The sequence below is a fragment of the Anopheles arabiensis genome, chromosome X (genome assembly GCF_016920715.1).
Source record: "Anopheles arabiensis isolate DONGOLA chromosome X, AaraD3, whole genome shotgun sequence".
Taxonomy (NCBI): Eukaryota; Metazoa; Arthropoda; class Insecta; order Diptera; family Culicidae; genus Anopheles; species Anopheles arabiensis.
In genome coordinates, this window is record NC_053519.1 from 11427796 (window position 1) to 11445243 (window position 17448).

General features: G+C 48.7%; 1 protein-coding gene across 1 annotated transcript; it reads left to right on the top strand.

Moving 5' to 3' along the window:
• The first annotated feature begins 15665 nt into the window (after positions 1-15665).
• LOC120906604 (39S ribosomal protein L3, mitochondrial) lies at positions 15666-17448 on the top strand. Its single transcript, XM_040318400.1, has 4 exons — positions 15666-16015; positions 16091-16175; positions 16251-16493; positions 16578-17448. The coding sequence occupies exons 1-4, from the start codon at positions 15963-15965 to the stop codon at positions 17316-17318; spliced, it is 1122 nt and encodes a 373-aa protein (XP_040174334.1). The 5' UTR covers positions 15666-15962; the 3' UTR covers positions 17319-17448.

Here is a 17448-nt window from a genome sequence, read left to right on the forward strand (position 1 = left end):
TCGGGACTGCCCGGAAGGTGTGATTAAAAAATAAATAATCAGCTGCAATCACCCACCAGCACTCGCTCAACCGCGACACGGAAGTCGGATGCGGCAAGATCGATTGATTCGATACAGGATCTCCCGCACTTCCCTCCCCAAACGAAGCAGAGAGAGAGAGAGAGAGAGAGAGAGAGAGAGAGAGAGAGCTGTAGGGGTGAACGAAACCGCGAAGCAAAGGTGAACTGAGCATTGGAAAGATGTTGCGAATAGATGAAAAAGAAGGCAAAAGAGAGCGAATGAGTTTGACTTGCGATAGTATGGCGGTGGAAATTTTGGGGAAAAACTGTTCAATCTTCTCCTTCCTGTGCGCGTGCCGAGCGGAAAATGCAAATGCATCGTGCTTGCCTTGCAGCGCTTGACCAGAGTGAAACGAAAAGGAAAAAGGGTTACCATTTGAAAGCTCATGAAATTTTATGGCTCTTCGATACTATTCCGATAAATTCGGAGAAACGTCACCCGTACATGGTGGAAAGCGTTCCCATCATCCGTCCGCCCCCGATCGAGTACTCTTGTGCAGCTACGTTCGGCAGATGATAAATCATTTTTCACCATTTTATTTGCTGCTTTGTTTTCTAGGGCAAAAACGCAAACTTTTAACTCCGGCAGGCACACGGGCACACATTGCGTTTTACTTGTTTTTTTTTTTTTCATCATCAGTACAGTATAGTGATCACATGAAACCGCAATGGGTGTCTCTAGCGAGGGAACTCGCTTTCACGCCTCGGCTAAACAAGATACGGTTTGAGGGGGTGTACGGAGTTCGGGGTCGAAAAAGGGAAGCGTCAAAATTGCGATCGTCAAGCACGCCAGCACACCACCGCCCGTAACGGGTGATAAAACCTACTCGTCCATTTAGCCAACCGACTCCGGGCTTTTGGGTCCGTGCGCTGCCCACATTCCAGGGCATTGTTTTCCGGAGCGCAACGAAACGCCTTGATAAATCATCCTCACGGTTGTGGAACGTGCGCGCGCGGGGCCTTTTGCCGAAACGACCGAACGTCCGGCCCGGGAAGAAGCAGTAAAGGCAGAAGCATCAATCGGCATTACCCATACGAACAGAACGACACACCGGTGCAATGTGGAATCAAAATCGACTGTCTGACGATGGCCACTGGATGTGGTTTGCCCCGGGAAGTGGAGAAAGAATGACAGAGAGAGAGAGATGCCTGGTACACTACTGTATGTTTTGATTAGATGTCTCCAAGGGGTTTTCAATTCCAATTATATTTTTTCCCCTTAACCAAATTGTTCCTTAATTTAGTTAGAAATCTTCTAAGTCCTTCCGGCCAAGATTGCCATTAAGATTAGAATTCAATGAGGAGAGAACATAGTTTCGTACCCATTATCACGTAAGATTTCAAACTGTTGTACTTACTAATGAAATTTAAAAATGGAAATAAAAGAACTAACTAACTAACTAACTGATTAGATGTCTTTCTTTTGGTCCTTTTTCCCGTTATCATCAGCTGCTGGCAGCATCCCCTGCTCCACGATGCACAACCATTATCATACATTGACAGCTGTAGTCAGTGTTGTACCGTGGAGTAAATAACTTTTAACCCAGTATTTATTTTTCGAGTATTTTATCGGGTTTTTATCATTATCGTTTTTATCTGCCATTTTTTACATATTCAATTATTAAACGCAAATACGTCTTCGTCGAATTGAAGGCTCTAAGGATTTTATGAATTCTTAGAAAGCAAGTTTCATTAATAAGTTGAAAACGCAATTCATCAAAGCGTTGTGCCCTGTACATTTGTACCATAGACCATAGCAGATCCAGCTACGCAATTAATTTGATAAAAAATAGACTCGAACGAGTTTATACACTACATGGCCTTGAAAACGGGAATTGACAACTGTGCCAAAGATCTTTAAGCAAGTTTGACTGGATGCAAAACAAAACGCGTTAGGCTGGAAATAGACGAACCGAGATCATCGCGGTACCGCGAAAATCGCGTATGACTTGAGCTGTCAATTATGTTATAAAATCTGACAGATAGGCGAGATAATCGCGGTTCGTGTATGGAACCATCCGAGGTCTGGTGACGATTGAATGTACCAAGAACAAATATTTTTCTATCAATTTGCGAATCAAATTATTTATTTCACATAGTTTGTGCAAAATAAAATACAAAACTCATTTCTCGACACGAGTTTTCACACAAATCGCCAGAAAAAGTAAAAATAATCGGTTCGCGCTACCGCGAAAATCTAAGCAATACCGAAGTTGGGTATCTCTGCGAAACAGCAGGCGTGATTGGAGGCGCGGAAGATTTGACAGCTCTACTGTTATACAACTGTTATAAACAATGCGCGAATTTCGCGGTACCGCGACGATCTCGGTTCGTCTATTTCCAGCCTTACAGATTATCCAATGCTCGAGCAGGAAAATTGACGTGTTTGTCGTGCAATTACGGTTCAAGCACGGGACTTTTCCCTTACTGTTGTAATAGATGAGGTTTCACTAGTCAAGGGGTGTTGCTGCAACCTTTTTGATCTGCGGGCCACATTAAAAAATCGTTTTAGCAGGACAAATGAAAATGGTTCTAGACATGATGTACTTTCAACATATGATTTATACATATATGCTAAGGCTGTCCAAAAATAGTCATACAGGTGCTTAAACGCTTTATGTTGAACGTTGTAGCACCGATGTTTTGTATGCTCTACATTTAAGATATCATTTACTGGGATCACTAAGACGTCGTACATCCATGCCACTTAACATGTCCACTTTTACTTAAAATTTCCTTTGGATACCGTTCTATAGTAGGCATGGCATTCGTACCAATTAAATTCAACAGGCAAGAACCGACATTAGCACCATTGAGAAAAAATCAAGTTATCCAAAAGAAAAAAAAAACCCCCGAGTAAATAACCCGTGGATTTTTTTCCGAAATTTAAAATACCCAATTTGGTACATCCCTGGCTGTAATCATAAAGCCTGTACGATGCGGCTGGTGCTTTCTCAACCATTTTGATTGTTTTGATTTTTCCGTTGACAGACATCTACCTTCTCCCCTCTTTCTCTCTCTCTCTCTTCCTTCAGCTGCAATAAAGCTGTGAGGTAAATTTGTGCAAAGTTGCTAATTTTATATTGTTTCTTTCTTTTTTATTGCCCTCCACCACACGCTCCTGGAGTGGGAGCGGAATGGGGCACATGTCCGGGCGTCGAGTTGATTTAGCTTCATTTCAAAGCCGTATTTTGAGCTGATTAGTGATTTCCCTGTTGTTATTTTATTGCTTTTGTTTATTGCTTTCTTTTCTTTTTTTATTTCACACTTTCTTACATTGATGGCGCTATCTTTTGCCCAATTGTTCCTTCATTTGCTTACCGAGTTGGGCATTTGAGATGTTATCTGTTTTGTCTTTTTTCTCTCTCTTTATTACCTTACTCTTTCCCTCTTAAATGTTATCCTTAATTACAAACCATTTCTCCCCCTTTCCGATATGTCGGTCTGTTTCATCAAACTGCATTGTTGCTTTTGGGTGTTCTACTGCTCATTATCGTGACGGGGTAATTGTTACGTGTTAGCTCAATTGCATCCCTTATCCTGTCGCACGCAAACTGCCCGTCCACATTACTCGATAAGAGCCTTTGTCCATCAATCATGCTCATGGTTCGAGCTGCAACCTGAAAAAGAAAGATTCAGAGAACGACGGGCATACCGGGAAGCGTCATATAATGAGCATTTGATTGCATAAAGACTTTGAAGAAGTACAGTATGATATGCACTGCTTTGGGGGGGGGGGGGGATATCTAGAAATTGCTAGGTCTCCGTTCCCCCGTCAGTGCCGGAGGACGGTGCTAAAATGAATGTTTAATTAAGATAGCTAGTGTGCCGGTCGGAATGATTATTATCGCGTTTTAAGTGCACTGCAAGGAGAGCCGTTTGAGTGACAGTTTACGGGGATTTTTGACGTGTTATCTTCACTGGGAACCACGGATTTGACCTTTTTTTTTGTTACACACACATCATGTAATGTTTAAAAAGTCACAGTCAGCCACATGCAATCAACTAGAGAAGGTTCCGACGTCCATACGTCCAACCGTCTCTGCGTCGAAAATATGCTCCAATACAGCTCCAAGAAAACGGAAGCGATCCGATTCAATTTGGAACGTCGCCAACTTCCTCACGTTCAAGCTGGTTCGTTCGGAACCATGCGTAGGTGTCATGCTACCCGGTCTTGCCACAGACCATACAGCACCATTTTAACCGAGGTCACTTACATAAATTGCACTCGTTTAGACCTCAGGCTGCCACAGACAGCGGTTTTGTTTGGTGACTGTTTTTTTGTTATGCTGTTGGAAGTTTTCATTTGCTTCTTGCTCCATTCGCTTTTCGGCACGTCCCTGGTCTCGTCTTACCGGGCTCGGGCATCAGACAGCCCGAGCAGACGGGCATGCTTCTCGCATCAATTAGTAATTTCCTCGCGCAAAACTGACACTTCCCAGCAAAGCAGCAAAAAAACGAAGATCCCCCCTTCCAACGGATCACTAGCGGCACACGTTGTACAAGGCTACTCTTGTGCATTTTGACAGCGGAATCGTTTGCTTACTTCCTCTGGTTTATGTTGTTGTCGCTGTTCTGTTTCGCAGTCTGATTTGCATATCGGGAGGAAGACGCACTGATGAGAATAGAGTAAACCCTAGCTGTGCACCGGGCAACCGAAGCAGGATAAGAAAGAGTATTGCGAACGCAATGCCACATGTGTCACCTTCCCGATTCCAGGACCGGCAGTGACGTTGAAAAATTTTGCCCATAATCATGTGCATATGTGTATGTTTGTTGTCTTTTATCCCATTTTCATTCCCCTGATCACCGTCACAATCGAAATGCTACCTAGACCTAACTTTGAAAACTTCAAAACTTAAATCTTATCGTCAGCTCTAAACTTTCCGAATATTTTCCCGTCATTGGAGCAAGTTCCCCAAAAGTCTTTCTCCTGGATCTTAGTCAGCAAGACATCTCTAAAAATTCCAAAAATGTTTGAACGTTATTGAAGCAAGTCCCTCAAAGATCACTAACCCAAAAACCGTTCTTTTGGATCTCAGCCAACAAGACATCTTAAAATATTCCGCAAACGATTGCCCGTCATCGCAGCAAGTCCCCCAGGGTTCACTCCACCAAAAACCATTCTCCAAGATCTTGGTCAGCAAGACATCTCAAACCATTTCAAAAATGTTTGATCGTCATTGAAGCAAATCTCCCAAGGTCACACCACCAAAAACCATTCTCTTGGATCTTAGTCAGCAAGACATCTCCAAATATTCCAAAAATGTTTGCCCGTCATTGGAGCAACGCCCCAGTAGAAGATCCCCTTGCCGTGTTATCATCGCAATCATTGAAGGAGCGAGCGCAGGCACGAGCGCAGGCACGAGCGCAGGCACGAGCGCTCCAGCACACACAATCAAACGCCGGAGCGTACAGAACGGTTCTCCCACACTGATAGTGCTCCCACACTAGCAGGCGCTATAAAGCAGCGCTAGATTAGGGCGAGCAGATTTAGTACGCTTCGTCACGCGCCACCGGACACCTTGCAGCCTGGATGGCCGCATGCCCGGTGACAGTCTAGTGCGGGTGCGTCAAGCAGGTGCAAGCAAGTAGTGTGTCGGTAGTGGCAGAGAATGTACTGCCTGCTAGCGCTCGTTTACATTGTCGCGTCGTGCGCTTGGCCGGTGCGGACGGAGCCCGAACCCTCGGAGGCGCTGCCAGAGTCGCTGTCCTCGCCGGCCCCCGGCAGCTGGCAGTGCAGCCGGCCCGGCCGGTTCCCCAATCCGGACGATCCGAGCTGCCGCACCTATCTGACCTGCATCCCGGACGGCGACCCCGCTCGGGGTCCGTTCACGCTGCGCCAGGATGAGTGTGGCCCGAGCGCACTGTTCAGCGGGCGGTACCAGCGCTGCATCACCGGCACCGACTGTGCCGCGCTGGAAGATTTCTACGCGATCGAGCACGAGTGCAACGAGTGTGGCAAGTTCGTCCTGCCCGGCACGACCGACTGCCGGCAGTTTGTAAATTGCCTCAAAACGAAGGACCCGGGCGTGTACGTACCGATCCGGCAGAGCTGTCCGGCCGGGAAGCTGTTCTCGGGCGAGGCGCACGCGTGCCTGCCGGAGGAGGAGTACGAGTGCGATGCGGCGCACGGGACGACAACGCCCCGCCCGGTGACGGACGTGTCGGTGCCGGCGGCCCAGGTAGCGGATGCGGCATTCGGCGGTGGTGGTGGTGGTGGCGGCCACCTGTCAGACTTTGTGTGCTTGAGTGAGGGTCGCTTTCCGGACGAATCGGTACCGCACTGCCGCGGGTACCGGTGGTGCACGAGCGAGGGAACGGAACGGTCGATCGGTCGGCTAGTGTCGCGCAACTTCCTGTGCGACGCCGGGCAGGTGTTCTCCGAGACGGCGAAGCGCTGCGTACCGCCGGACAGCTACCAGTGTCCGGACGATGACGTCGGTGTGGAGCGGTTCCGGTGCGTGACCGTGGGGCGGTTCGCGGACCGCAGCGCCGCCGGGTGCGAGCGATACTTTCACTGTCAGCAGACGGCAACCGGTACGTTGAGGGCGACCCTAGCCCAGTGTCCACCGGGCACGGTGTTTTCCTGGCTGACGACGCGCTGCGTACCGGGCGCCGAGTACGTGTGTCCGGTTGCGGCGATCGGGACGGATCTGGCGGCGGCTCTCGCCGGGGAAGAAACGGTGGCGGTGGTGTTGCCCGCTCGGAAGCCCCCGGAGCAGGCGGGCGAATCGGAACCGGCGAATGGGAGGAGCAGATCTCACCGTAGCCGCTGCACCAGCTCGGGCCGGTTTGCAAACGATGCCGATGCGCACTGCCGTACGTACTTCATCTGCACCAGGGATGCGAGGGGCGCCTGGGTCCGGGTGCTTGTGCGGTGCCCCGCTGGGACAGTGTTTTCCCGCACCGCTGCCCGGTGCGTCGGTAGTGAGACGGTACCGGCGACGTTCTGTACGCAGGCAGAGCCGTCCACAGTTCGTCCGCGGCTGGCAGTGGACGGCGGGTCTCGAGTTGCTGCCGCTGCTGTTGAAGTTGCTGCTCCGGAGGACGACAGTGACGAGGAGCTGGAGTGTAGCGAGCCGGACCGATTGCTTCCCAATCCAACCGACCGTACCTGCCGGACGTACTTTGGCTGTCGATGGGACTCCACTGTGTCGGAGCAAGCTGGTCGCCGGTTGCGCTTGCAACTTCTACAGTGTCCTCAGGACATGGTGTTCTCCACTGGAGCAGCTCGCTGTATGCTCTACGCACCCTCCCGAACCGATCTAGAGCATCCAGTGGCGGACGATATGTTCGACGAGGGCTCTTCTGGCGCCTACGCTTCACAGTGCGGTGAACCCGATCCCGGCTCAGGAGAGCCTGACGACCCATCCGTAGACAGCGGACATCTCTGGACATCGGGCACAAGCACAACGACCACCTTCCATCCCGTTCCAACTTCTGCAGCGCAACAATCAACCGGCAAACCCACCATCTCAACATCGGCCCCAACAGACACGCCGGCGCGAATAACGCCACAGGACGGACCGAGCGAAGATGAGGGCGGTAGCTTCAGCTACTCCGGACCCGTGCCTGAGTATCCGTGCACGGCAACCGGCCGCTTCGCCGACATCAACTCGGTCGACTGCCGGTCGTACTTCCTGTGCAAGGTGCAGCAGCCGGCCGGTTCGTTCGTCTCGGTGCACCTGACCTGCCCGGAGGGGATGGTGTTTTCGCGCAACGTCAACAAGTGCATCGTGTCCAACCGACACGTCTGCTAGCACGCGAGCACGGTGTAAGGATAGGTCGTTTGTGTTTTCTGTTGTTGCTACTGCCAGCAACCGCCCAGGCAGGCTGCTCCGGCCGATGATTGGAATAAATTGTCTCGAGCAAACCCTAACCCTGCGCCGTTTAAAGCTGTTTAGTAGTAAGTGCTGGAGTGCTGCTGCTGCTGCTCACTTCCTACCAGTGGGGTCGGCATCACGTGGCTTGACGCTAACGCGCATCAATCAATTTTAATGAGATGATTCAGCGTGGCGTTACGTAACAACTGCCGTGCACTGCAATCGGTTCAAGTTGTCCCACGAGCCGGATAGCGCTGCCGCAGCCACGGATAAAAAATCGATGCGATGAAGATGCTCCGAAACAAACATACCAATAGGAAAAAAAAAACGACACAAATCGCCTTAGAACCCAACATCATACAGTGGGAAGATATGGACCTCCGCTAGGCCGTACGTGCGTGCTGCACCGGTGCTTTATCTAAATATTTATAAAGTGGCTTGATTAGAACCTGGCAAAAACAGCGCCGGAAAGGTTTTGGAGGTGGACAGGGGCAACGAAAAGGAAAGGTTAACGGCAGCGTGAAGCAATCAGGTGTAGGCAAGCGCAACCGACACTACGGGCTTACGGGTTATTATTGGCCATCCCGCGGCCTATCCCTCCGTGCCGGTGCAGCTCGCTTCCCCCAAAATGCTGGCTGGCGCTGGACGGTTGGTTTGTTTTTTTCCTCCGCTCGGTGGTCGTAAAATTGAATCAAATTGTGAAGCAAACCACGGCCTCGACGACTGCTCGACGGCCACTGTGCGCTATCACTTTTTGGACCCTGTCGACAGAAGCGAAGTTGTTGTGGCAGAAGCGGATCTATGTATCCCTGAACAAATTGTAAATCGCAGAATTTTTGGCTAATCCATTCCCTACTGACAAGGCTCCCTCGAATATGAAAGGGACGTAAATTAGTTTGAACATGTTTCATCTTACGTTACATGTACAGAGTCTCAACGGCAGAATTTCCCGTTAATCAGACAATCTATTAGTTGAGTCCTATGGTTAAGGCTAAATCTCAGGATAGTATGGTTTTTTTCGGCTGGCTGTAGAAACAAAAACTAAGAGAGATCATTTCTTTCCATTCCAGGATGCAAAGTAAATATTTACGGTCACTTGCAAAAATAAAACTACGACCTTGTAAGCTGCATTTCGTAGATTATCCGGAATTTTCACCAACGCAGACGAAGACGTGCGTGGAGGCATGTTTTTAAGATCTACCTCAATTTTTATCAATTCCTCCCCGGTTTTTGCGATAAAATTGTTGGAGTAACTCTTTTGCATCATATTGGTCTAGAAAATATCGATGGGGCACAGCTGGGGGATGTTGGATCGGTTCCTCCTCAAATGGTCGCATTCAGATTTGGCGTCATGGCTTGCCGCTGCGAAGCCAGTGGATGCTATTTCTACTTCCTGATATGTTTGTTCATGTTCCCTAGGTACTGTTTCACTGTTTGGCCGGTTGCATCGACCTCCCGGCCAAGCTAACGCCGCAGTCTAGCCACATGTCCATCGACATCTTCATTTTCAGCTTCCATTAGAACCTCAAGTCGCTCAGAGGGACGTCCACAAACTGCCGCACGGATTCCGTTTTAGGCGCTACCGGGTGCCGTTCTTTCATCACACACGCTCCTGAACAAAGTTGCTTTCCTTTTTGGGTATCACGGTTAGAGTTTGACTGATAGAGGTGTCCAATTTTGTTTACTGACTCATGGGATACTATTATTGAAAGTTTATACTTCGTTAGTACGGGTAAAGATAAACCCATGAAGAATCAACATTGTTGTCCATTTTTTCAATGCAAATGTTATGATACCACAAACACTCGGATAAGTCTGCCAAATTGCTTTACTAGCGTAAAAAAAAAAAAAGAAATACCACACAGATCTACAAAGATCTTGATAGCGGATTGCTATCCATGTACATATTCCATGCCCTTGCGTACATTATTCGCCAGTCACTACAGCCCGACTTGATCTGCGCTGACAAAATAGTCAATCAAAAACCTCATCATGTCAAATCGTTGGGCGCCTTCTTTCGGAGTTGGCAGCAAAAAAGAAAAAAAAAACAATTTCTGCCCAATTTGTAGGTTTTCGTTTTCCATCCTAGTTTTCCCTTCATTAGCACACCAGCCTTTATCGACCAGCGCCGTTAGCAGCAAATGAACCAGCGCTCTCTCGTTACTTTCTTTCAATCGCTATCACCGATCGTCGACGGTCGGTCGGCGGATCCGATCGTGGCGGCGGCGGCGGCGGCTGCTCCAAAAAGCTCGAGAAGCCTCTGGCCTCGCTCCGGCCGGCCAGAGGGATAAGTATAAATTAATCATGCTCGGTCTGCTGCTGCTGTATGCTGTGGAAAATGGGAAGGACGGAGCGCCCGCGTGTGTTAGTTCCGAAAATTTCACCTCCAATCATCAGCACGCATTGGCAGCGGAAGGGCTTTCCACGAGTTCGAGCAGCTGATAAATATATATCACCTCCACGCAGTAAACGGCCGCTGGGCCCACAGGGGTTAGCTGACGGGTTTGCTTGGGTGTAACAGCAACAGCATCTAAAAAACTGCTTCCCCCCAACCGATAATGTGGATGCGTGCATGTGCAGGTGGATTGACCACGCGAAGAAAGCCGTCATGTTTGGATGAGGATGAATTAATAGACGGTCGGCGAGCAGTTCCGTACGACTGTCCGCTTTGGCTGCTCTAAGGCGCCTGTGTCGGTGCACGAGCTGCCACCAGGCAGCGTACCTGGCAGGGTAAGCCAGTCTTTACAAGCCTAACGTCTTCATATTGCTATTAGTGGTTGTTTTTTCAGACACATCAAAAAATGGACACTTTGAAATGCCCCTTGGCGGGTGGGACAGCTCGGAGGCGAGCTGAAGTGATGCACAAACTTGTTAGTGCCTCCCTCTCTCGTTTTCTCGCCCCGAAAGCCAAACTAAAAATGCAAGATGATTAAAGATTAGGAAGGCGAAACACGAACAAACAAAAAAAAATTCGAACCAAACCAAAACCGAAAGAGGAAAAAGCTTAACCCGAACGTTCGGACATGTGATCGGTGATCGGCAATGGTGCCCATAAAGTGAAACTCATAAACCCGACAAGACCCGGTATCAAACGGATTGAGCGGATCAAAACCGGCCACGGACCGGCCCAACGAATTGGGGGCTGTATTTCGTTGTTTTTCTTTGCTTTTTCGTTGTCTTTTTTTTTCGTTGCGCCCGATCGTGACCGGGGGGCGGTAAGGAACCGTTCGGGTAGGGCGGGAGGCAATTTATTAGGTCAATGGTAATTGCTGCACAATTGTGGCTCCGGGTGCCGTTTGGGCCGAGAGCTTCGACTGATCATCATCTTCATCAGCAGCGCACCCGCAAGCTAGCCCGAAACATTGGAAGAGAGAGAGGGAAAAATAAATCGGTAAGTATTTTTTTCTTCTTCTTTTTTTCTCTCGTTCTTCTCCAACGGAGGAAGCGTTCGAAAGAACAACGGCGCCATAGTGATGCAAAGCCGCTCGGAAAAACTGGACGAGAAAAGGTTTATCGTAAGGTGTGTTTTAGTCGATATTTTATTTGCTTTCCATGTACTATCAGTACAGCGTACAAGCAAAGTGAAGCGATAGGAGCTTTCGTTTACGTTTATCACGCTTGCTCTCTTTCCGTTTTCTTCACGATACCTCGGCGCTGGTGCACCGCTTAGGTGACTACCCGTAAGGTAACGAACCTAAAACTCATCCATTAAAGAAGCACCAGCGTTGACCAGGAGAGCGCGGAAAGGGTAACGAAGGCGAGAAAAAGAAAATTTTGCCGTCCAGATAATCGAGCTAGCGTGGAAAGGCGTGAACGATGCCGGTGAATCATAAAATGTAACAAGCAGCGAAACGGTCAGCCTCGTTTAATAGCCCATCTGAGGCATGGTCTGTTGCGAGACTTTTCCTAAATAAATCCATCCACTCAACATGAGTGTGTGATAGAAAGAGAGAGATATATAAAAGAGAGAGAAGGAGAGAAAGAGAGAGAGAGAGAGAGAGAGAGAGAGAAAGAGAGAGAGAGTTAATCAAGATAGAGATCCTATCGTACTGATGAGGACGCGCGCCTTTTTATCTCTAATTTAACGCATGCAGATCAACAAAGCTGCACAGTCTTATCAGCAGCGTGATAAGCTGGTGATCGAGAGTAGCGCGTCCGGGAGGAGATTAAATCTCTTGCCGGGGAAAGAGTTCTCTAATCACAACACTCACTCTCTATCATTAAAGTGGTGTAGTCCTTGATGTTTGAAAATGCATAAAAGAGGGGCTCTTCGCTTCTAAAGTCCCCGGAGTATCATTTTAAAAATAAATAATCGTTTCACACCTCACGCACCATGTAGTTCGTGTGGGTGTGTGATGGTGTGTGTGCAAGGTCTTGGAAGCGACTTTTCCCCGTCACACCCTACAAACACACCAGTTAAAGATTTTGATATCCGTTCCGCTCACTCAGTGCCGCCTTCACCACAGGCAGTGGCGGCGAGAATCAGGGCTCTTGGCAAGGCGCGCCGCGCCGGTGGAAGAGAAGAGTTATTAATTTGTGCATCGTTTGCATCTCGTGCAAAATAGCTTGTTTCGTGCACGCACGCACGCCACACCTTGCAACGCATCGTGGCGCGCCGCGATCCAGAATAAATTTTGGACCGAAACCCGACGGCTAGCAGAGGGACAAGCGAGAGTGCGTGTGTACGAGATTTGCGAGCTATGAATTATGCTGCTGCTTCCGAGCCCGAGCTTGAGGGGTTCGCCTGATGGGTAGTTAGCTTCTTTCTTTCAATGATTGGAATTGAAATTGATTTTGGGCGAGGGCGGAGGGTGGAGATCTAAAGCAAACTGCCGCGCGCGCTGGGCACGCTCGGGCGATGCAGGGTTCGTTGGACGTTGGACATCGCTGGTTTCTCCTTTCACCTGTGTGCACCGGTTCGGCAACGGGGATCATAAATCTGGAGGAGCGTGCTCGGCAGTCATTTAGGCTAGGCTTAAATAGCTGGCCGAGTGTGGAAGTGTGTGGTGGCCGAGATGAATGGAGCAGATTAGTAGTAATTGTTTCAACGAAAAGGCATCGATTTCAGACACCTCACTTGGGGAGGGATGCGTAACGCAAAATGTTTTAAGATAGAGGTGTATGATTAAATTATCTAGCTGAATACTTTTTAGCTGCCAACTTTGTAAAAGCTCTATGTAAAGTGTAGCCTAAAATTTAAATGTACCATGGCGAGGTCAAACATATTTGAGAAACCAAATTGAAATACCCTTTTTTGTAACGTGCGCCGGTAGCGTTCCAGCCGCTCGGCAGTTTCAGCAGTGCGAGCGACACCACTGACCTACAGACGGCAGCGCGACGTAAATTCATCACAACGTGTCAGCAATTTTCTGTAGCATAATGACTATTACACGCCACAGCAGTTTCCTATACTGCAGCTGAGGTTGGCGTAAATAAGTTGTGCCTCATCGATGATTGTTATTGTTGATATTTGTTTCCAGTGGTGGGTTTAACGAAAGGCGGACGGAGCAGATTTGGGGGCTCACCCATTAAATGTTAGTACAGCTTGTATTATAGTGGGTAAGGTTGTTCCCGTGGCCCCGTACTGGAGTAAGGCCCCCGTGATGGAGAAGGTTTTAAAGAAGCTCATCACGCAGTGATGTTTCAGAAATTGTTCCCAACGCAGTAATATACGTCGTATTCATTTGACTTTCTAAGAAACTTTTTCTACTTCGCCTGAACTAAAACATCTCCTCTAACCCATTATTCGCATCGCCGAGATTTTATAAGACACGCACACGATCTGGGAGGTCTCAACAGAATTCACTCATTGATTATTGTATGTGGTCAATTCCAGTTACATTAGGTATCTACCTGCTACCTGTTACATCAGGTATCTACCTGTCCATATGTATGTCGCAGTCGTTCTGATAATGTGTAGTAGTATGTATATGAGTTCTGATAAGTAGTGCGCTGGATCCAATAGTTGGCTATTGGCGAGATAAGGTTACATTAGATTCTCCTGCTTCGGAAGGTAATGCCCTGGAACCAGCCCTTGGTGCTAGAGACCTGGACGCTGGAGTCAGCGGTTGGTACTAGTACGGAACTGGTCATATGCATGTCGCAGTTGTATCCTGTAAGTAGTGCGCCGGATCCATCAGTTGATTTTAAGCAAGCTACGTAAAGGATACTAAGGAATTCCATTGTATACGATGGAGTAAGACCCGTTTATCCTTGAAGGAACTATGTTGGTCGTCTTGGATGTGTGTATGACTTGGAGAGTTCCTCTGAGAGTTTTCCGATGCCACCCCTTGCTCGTTTTTTTTTATTACAACTATTAGAGTACAATTATCTTATAGATACTTTCGTCATTCTGGGGCTGGGGCAAGAGGTGGACTTAACATCATCATCATCATCAAAACTGTTTCAGAGACTAGTACCGCTCATGTTTTGTTTTAAATCATTTACAAATGTATCCAGAGGAGGTGTTAACAACGGAAAACATTCTCAGTTCTGATCTGTATCCAGCAGAGTGAACCATTTCCAAAGGATCGCTAATATCAATGGGTTATTAAAATTATCATTCAAATTATTCAAATGGAATCTTGTTTATATTTTTTTATTTTTTGTTTGTACACTACACTATATCACGTTGGTCCGATACGATGCTTTTGGTAGTTGACTGTTAGTCGCATTTTTTTGCTTGGCTCCAATCTCTCAGTTGACCTATTTAAAATCCTGCAAAAAAAAAAACATTCCATTTCAGCGCTACGAATCAGGCCTTCAGGCTTAAAAGGGATAAGCCCTCTAGAAACACCGAGGGAGCGAGTGTGCCCCAACTTGAGGTCGCTAGAGGGCGTGGAGGCGTCTGCCATTATGGCCGAGATAATGGATCGGCAAACGAAGGTGAAAGACCAATCAATAGTAATGGACACTCCTGCAGCAGACTAAGACCACCGAGCGCTTGTAGCGCCATATAAGTAAGTTAATAAGCGCTTCGAGAAGCTTCCCAAATAGCTAGCTCGAACTCTATAGCTGATTTGAGGCTGTTTAACCAAAAATCGCTCTGATGTCGTACTTTGTGGCTAATTAAGAGATAAGACGGTACATTGCGGAAATATGGCGCTTTTTAAAACAAGCACTCGGTACTCTCTGGAACTTTTCAGCTGGTTAGCCTGATTTTTATGGTTCGCGATGGAACTTGAATAGTTGTGATATTAAGGATTTAAAAAATAAATACATGTACAAAAACAAAACGAATCGTGTAGTATATTTCATCGATGATGCCTTGCTTGAAAAAAAAATCGTAAATAAAAATAATCCTCGGCACCGTGGCATAAGGAAGCTGCTTAAGCGCTTTTTGAAAGACCCACCTAAAACTTTGATGCTGTTTAAACTACTGCAAAAGGCAAATTCGAGCAGCGATCTTTAGCGTACCAAAATGAGCTGCTTAAGCAAATTTGGCTATTTGGGTTAGGGGACCCGTTACAAACGTAGCAATCAGACAAAGAGATAGAGAGAGAGGGAGAAATAGTAGATCAAATTAAACATTACTTTTATTTTACACACACTAATACGTCAATGAAAAGCATCAATAAAAGTGTTATTCCTGAAACCATTAATTTACAACCCAGTTCAAATTAGTAACGGCCAATTTAAATGGCAAACCCTGTTCTTTCAACCCAAATGTAGCGCGACCACACGAACAGTAAAGTTGTGCAGGCTGCTTCGTGGAATAAGTTTGACAGTACACCAATACCATCGCATAGGCATGCGCGTGTGTACTGCCGTCTGTGTATTGGCAGCGCGGTGTGATTATTCAATCGGGCATGTTTGACAGACGAGGAAAACACACGCGCACGGGTACCCGGTAGAAAGGCTCATCAACCCGACTTTTCGGTAACAACACTCGGCCAGATTTCGTGCATTGCATAGAGCTTAATTTGTAGTGTTCGTGGTGATAGCGGCATTTTGCCCCAATTTGCCCTGCTCGCCACACTGTTGCTAGCGAATGTGAGTGTGCTCACCAGCCCCCATCGCCAGTCCAGCGGAGTCCAGCCGATTGTTTTGATCCGCACGACACGCCTGTCCGGGCAGAATGTTTTCCTCCAACACCGTGTCCACCCTGTTACGGCAGTATGCCATTTCCTGGTAGGTGTTTCCAGGCTTGGAGCGAGAAAAGTTTTAATTCAGTTTTGGGGTTTCGTTTTCTTTTTTGTTTTCTAGGAGCATCATACCGGTGCGTTCGAAAAACTATCTCAATCGTCCCCGACTACGCAATCCGGTTTGGTTCGTGAAGAAGACGCGCACAGTACGTTGTTGCTCAGAGAAATCGAAGGGTCTTTATTGGTGCACTAAACTTACGTTTCTCTTTCCCTTGCTGTAGCTACATAATGAACAGTTCACCGAGGACAATACCGCGTTCCTGAACGAGGTCAAGCGGGAAACGATCCTGTCGGCGGCACAGCGCAGCCAGTCGAATCTGCTGAAGCTAGCGCACGGTGAACAGAATGGACAGCTGGCCCAGTGGGCCCCGGGTTTGAAGCGAACGGGTGTCATTGCGAAAAAGATCGGCCAGTACCCGTTGTGGACGAAGGATGGCCAAAAGATACGCACCACGCTGCTGCAGGTCTGTTAGCGCCCGTGTGTTCGTCTACTAAATATCCCTTCAAACTAAATATCGACGTGTCTTTCTTGTCCTTCCTCCCCGTAGATCGTGGACAACGAGGTGGTAAAGTATATCCCGCCGGAAGAGTATCGGCCGGCGCAGGAACCGCGCCAAAGCCGCAACTGGCGCAAACCGTACGGCTGCCTGTTAGTCGGCGCGGAGCACGGCGACCCGTCCCTGTTCACCAAGGAGTACGCCGGCCTGTTCCACGAGTCGGGCGTCCTGCCCAAGAAGCATCTGTGCCGGTTCATCGTGTCACCGGAGGCGCAGCTGCCTTCCGGTACCGCGCTGACCGTGAGCCACTTCCGCGTCGGCGACTTCGTGGACGTGCGCGGGCTCACGGTGGACCGCGGCTTCCAGGGGGTGGTGAAGCGGCACGGATTTAAGGGCATGCCGAAGTCGCACGGCGTGACCAAAACGCACCGCCGGCCAGGCAACATCGGTGCGGGCGGCAATAAGGCGCGCGTGTGGCCCGGCACCCGGCTGCCCGGCCATATGGGCAATCGGTGGCGCGTGCTGCGCGGCCTGCGCATCCTGCGCATCAACCCGCAGTACAACGTGATGTGGGTGATGGGCAGCAACATTGCGGGCAACACGAACGGGATCGTGTACATCTACGACACGATACTGCCGCTGCGGCGCCACGGCGCGAAGGGTGTGCCGGCCGGTCCGCCACCGTTCCCGACCGCGCTCGAGCCGCTGCCGGCGGACAGCGGCGACATCTGGCTGGAGGATCTGCACGATTTCCGCAAGCTCTCGATCACGTACAGCGCGGGCAGTGAGTGACGGACAGGAACGATGGTTTATGTACGTGGGTAGATTAATTATGGAATAAAGAATAACTGTAAAACCAACACCGATACGCCTCCAAACGGAAACGGAATGCTGTTCTGTGGGTGGTTCTGTTTTCCTCTGA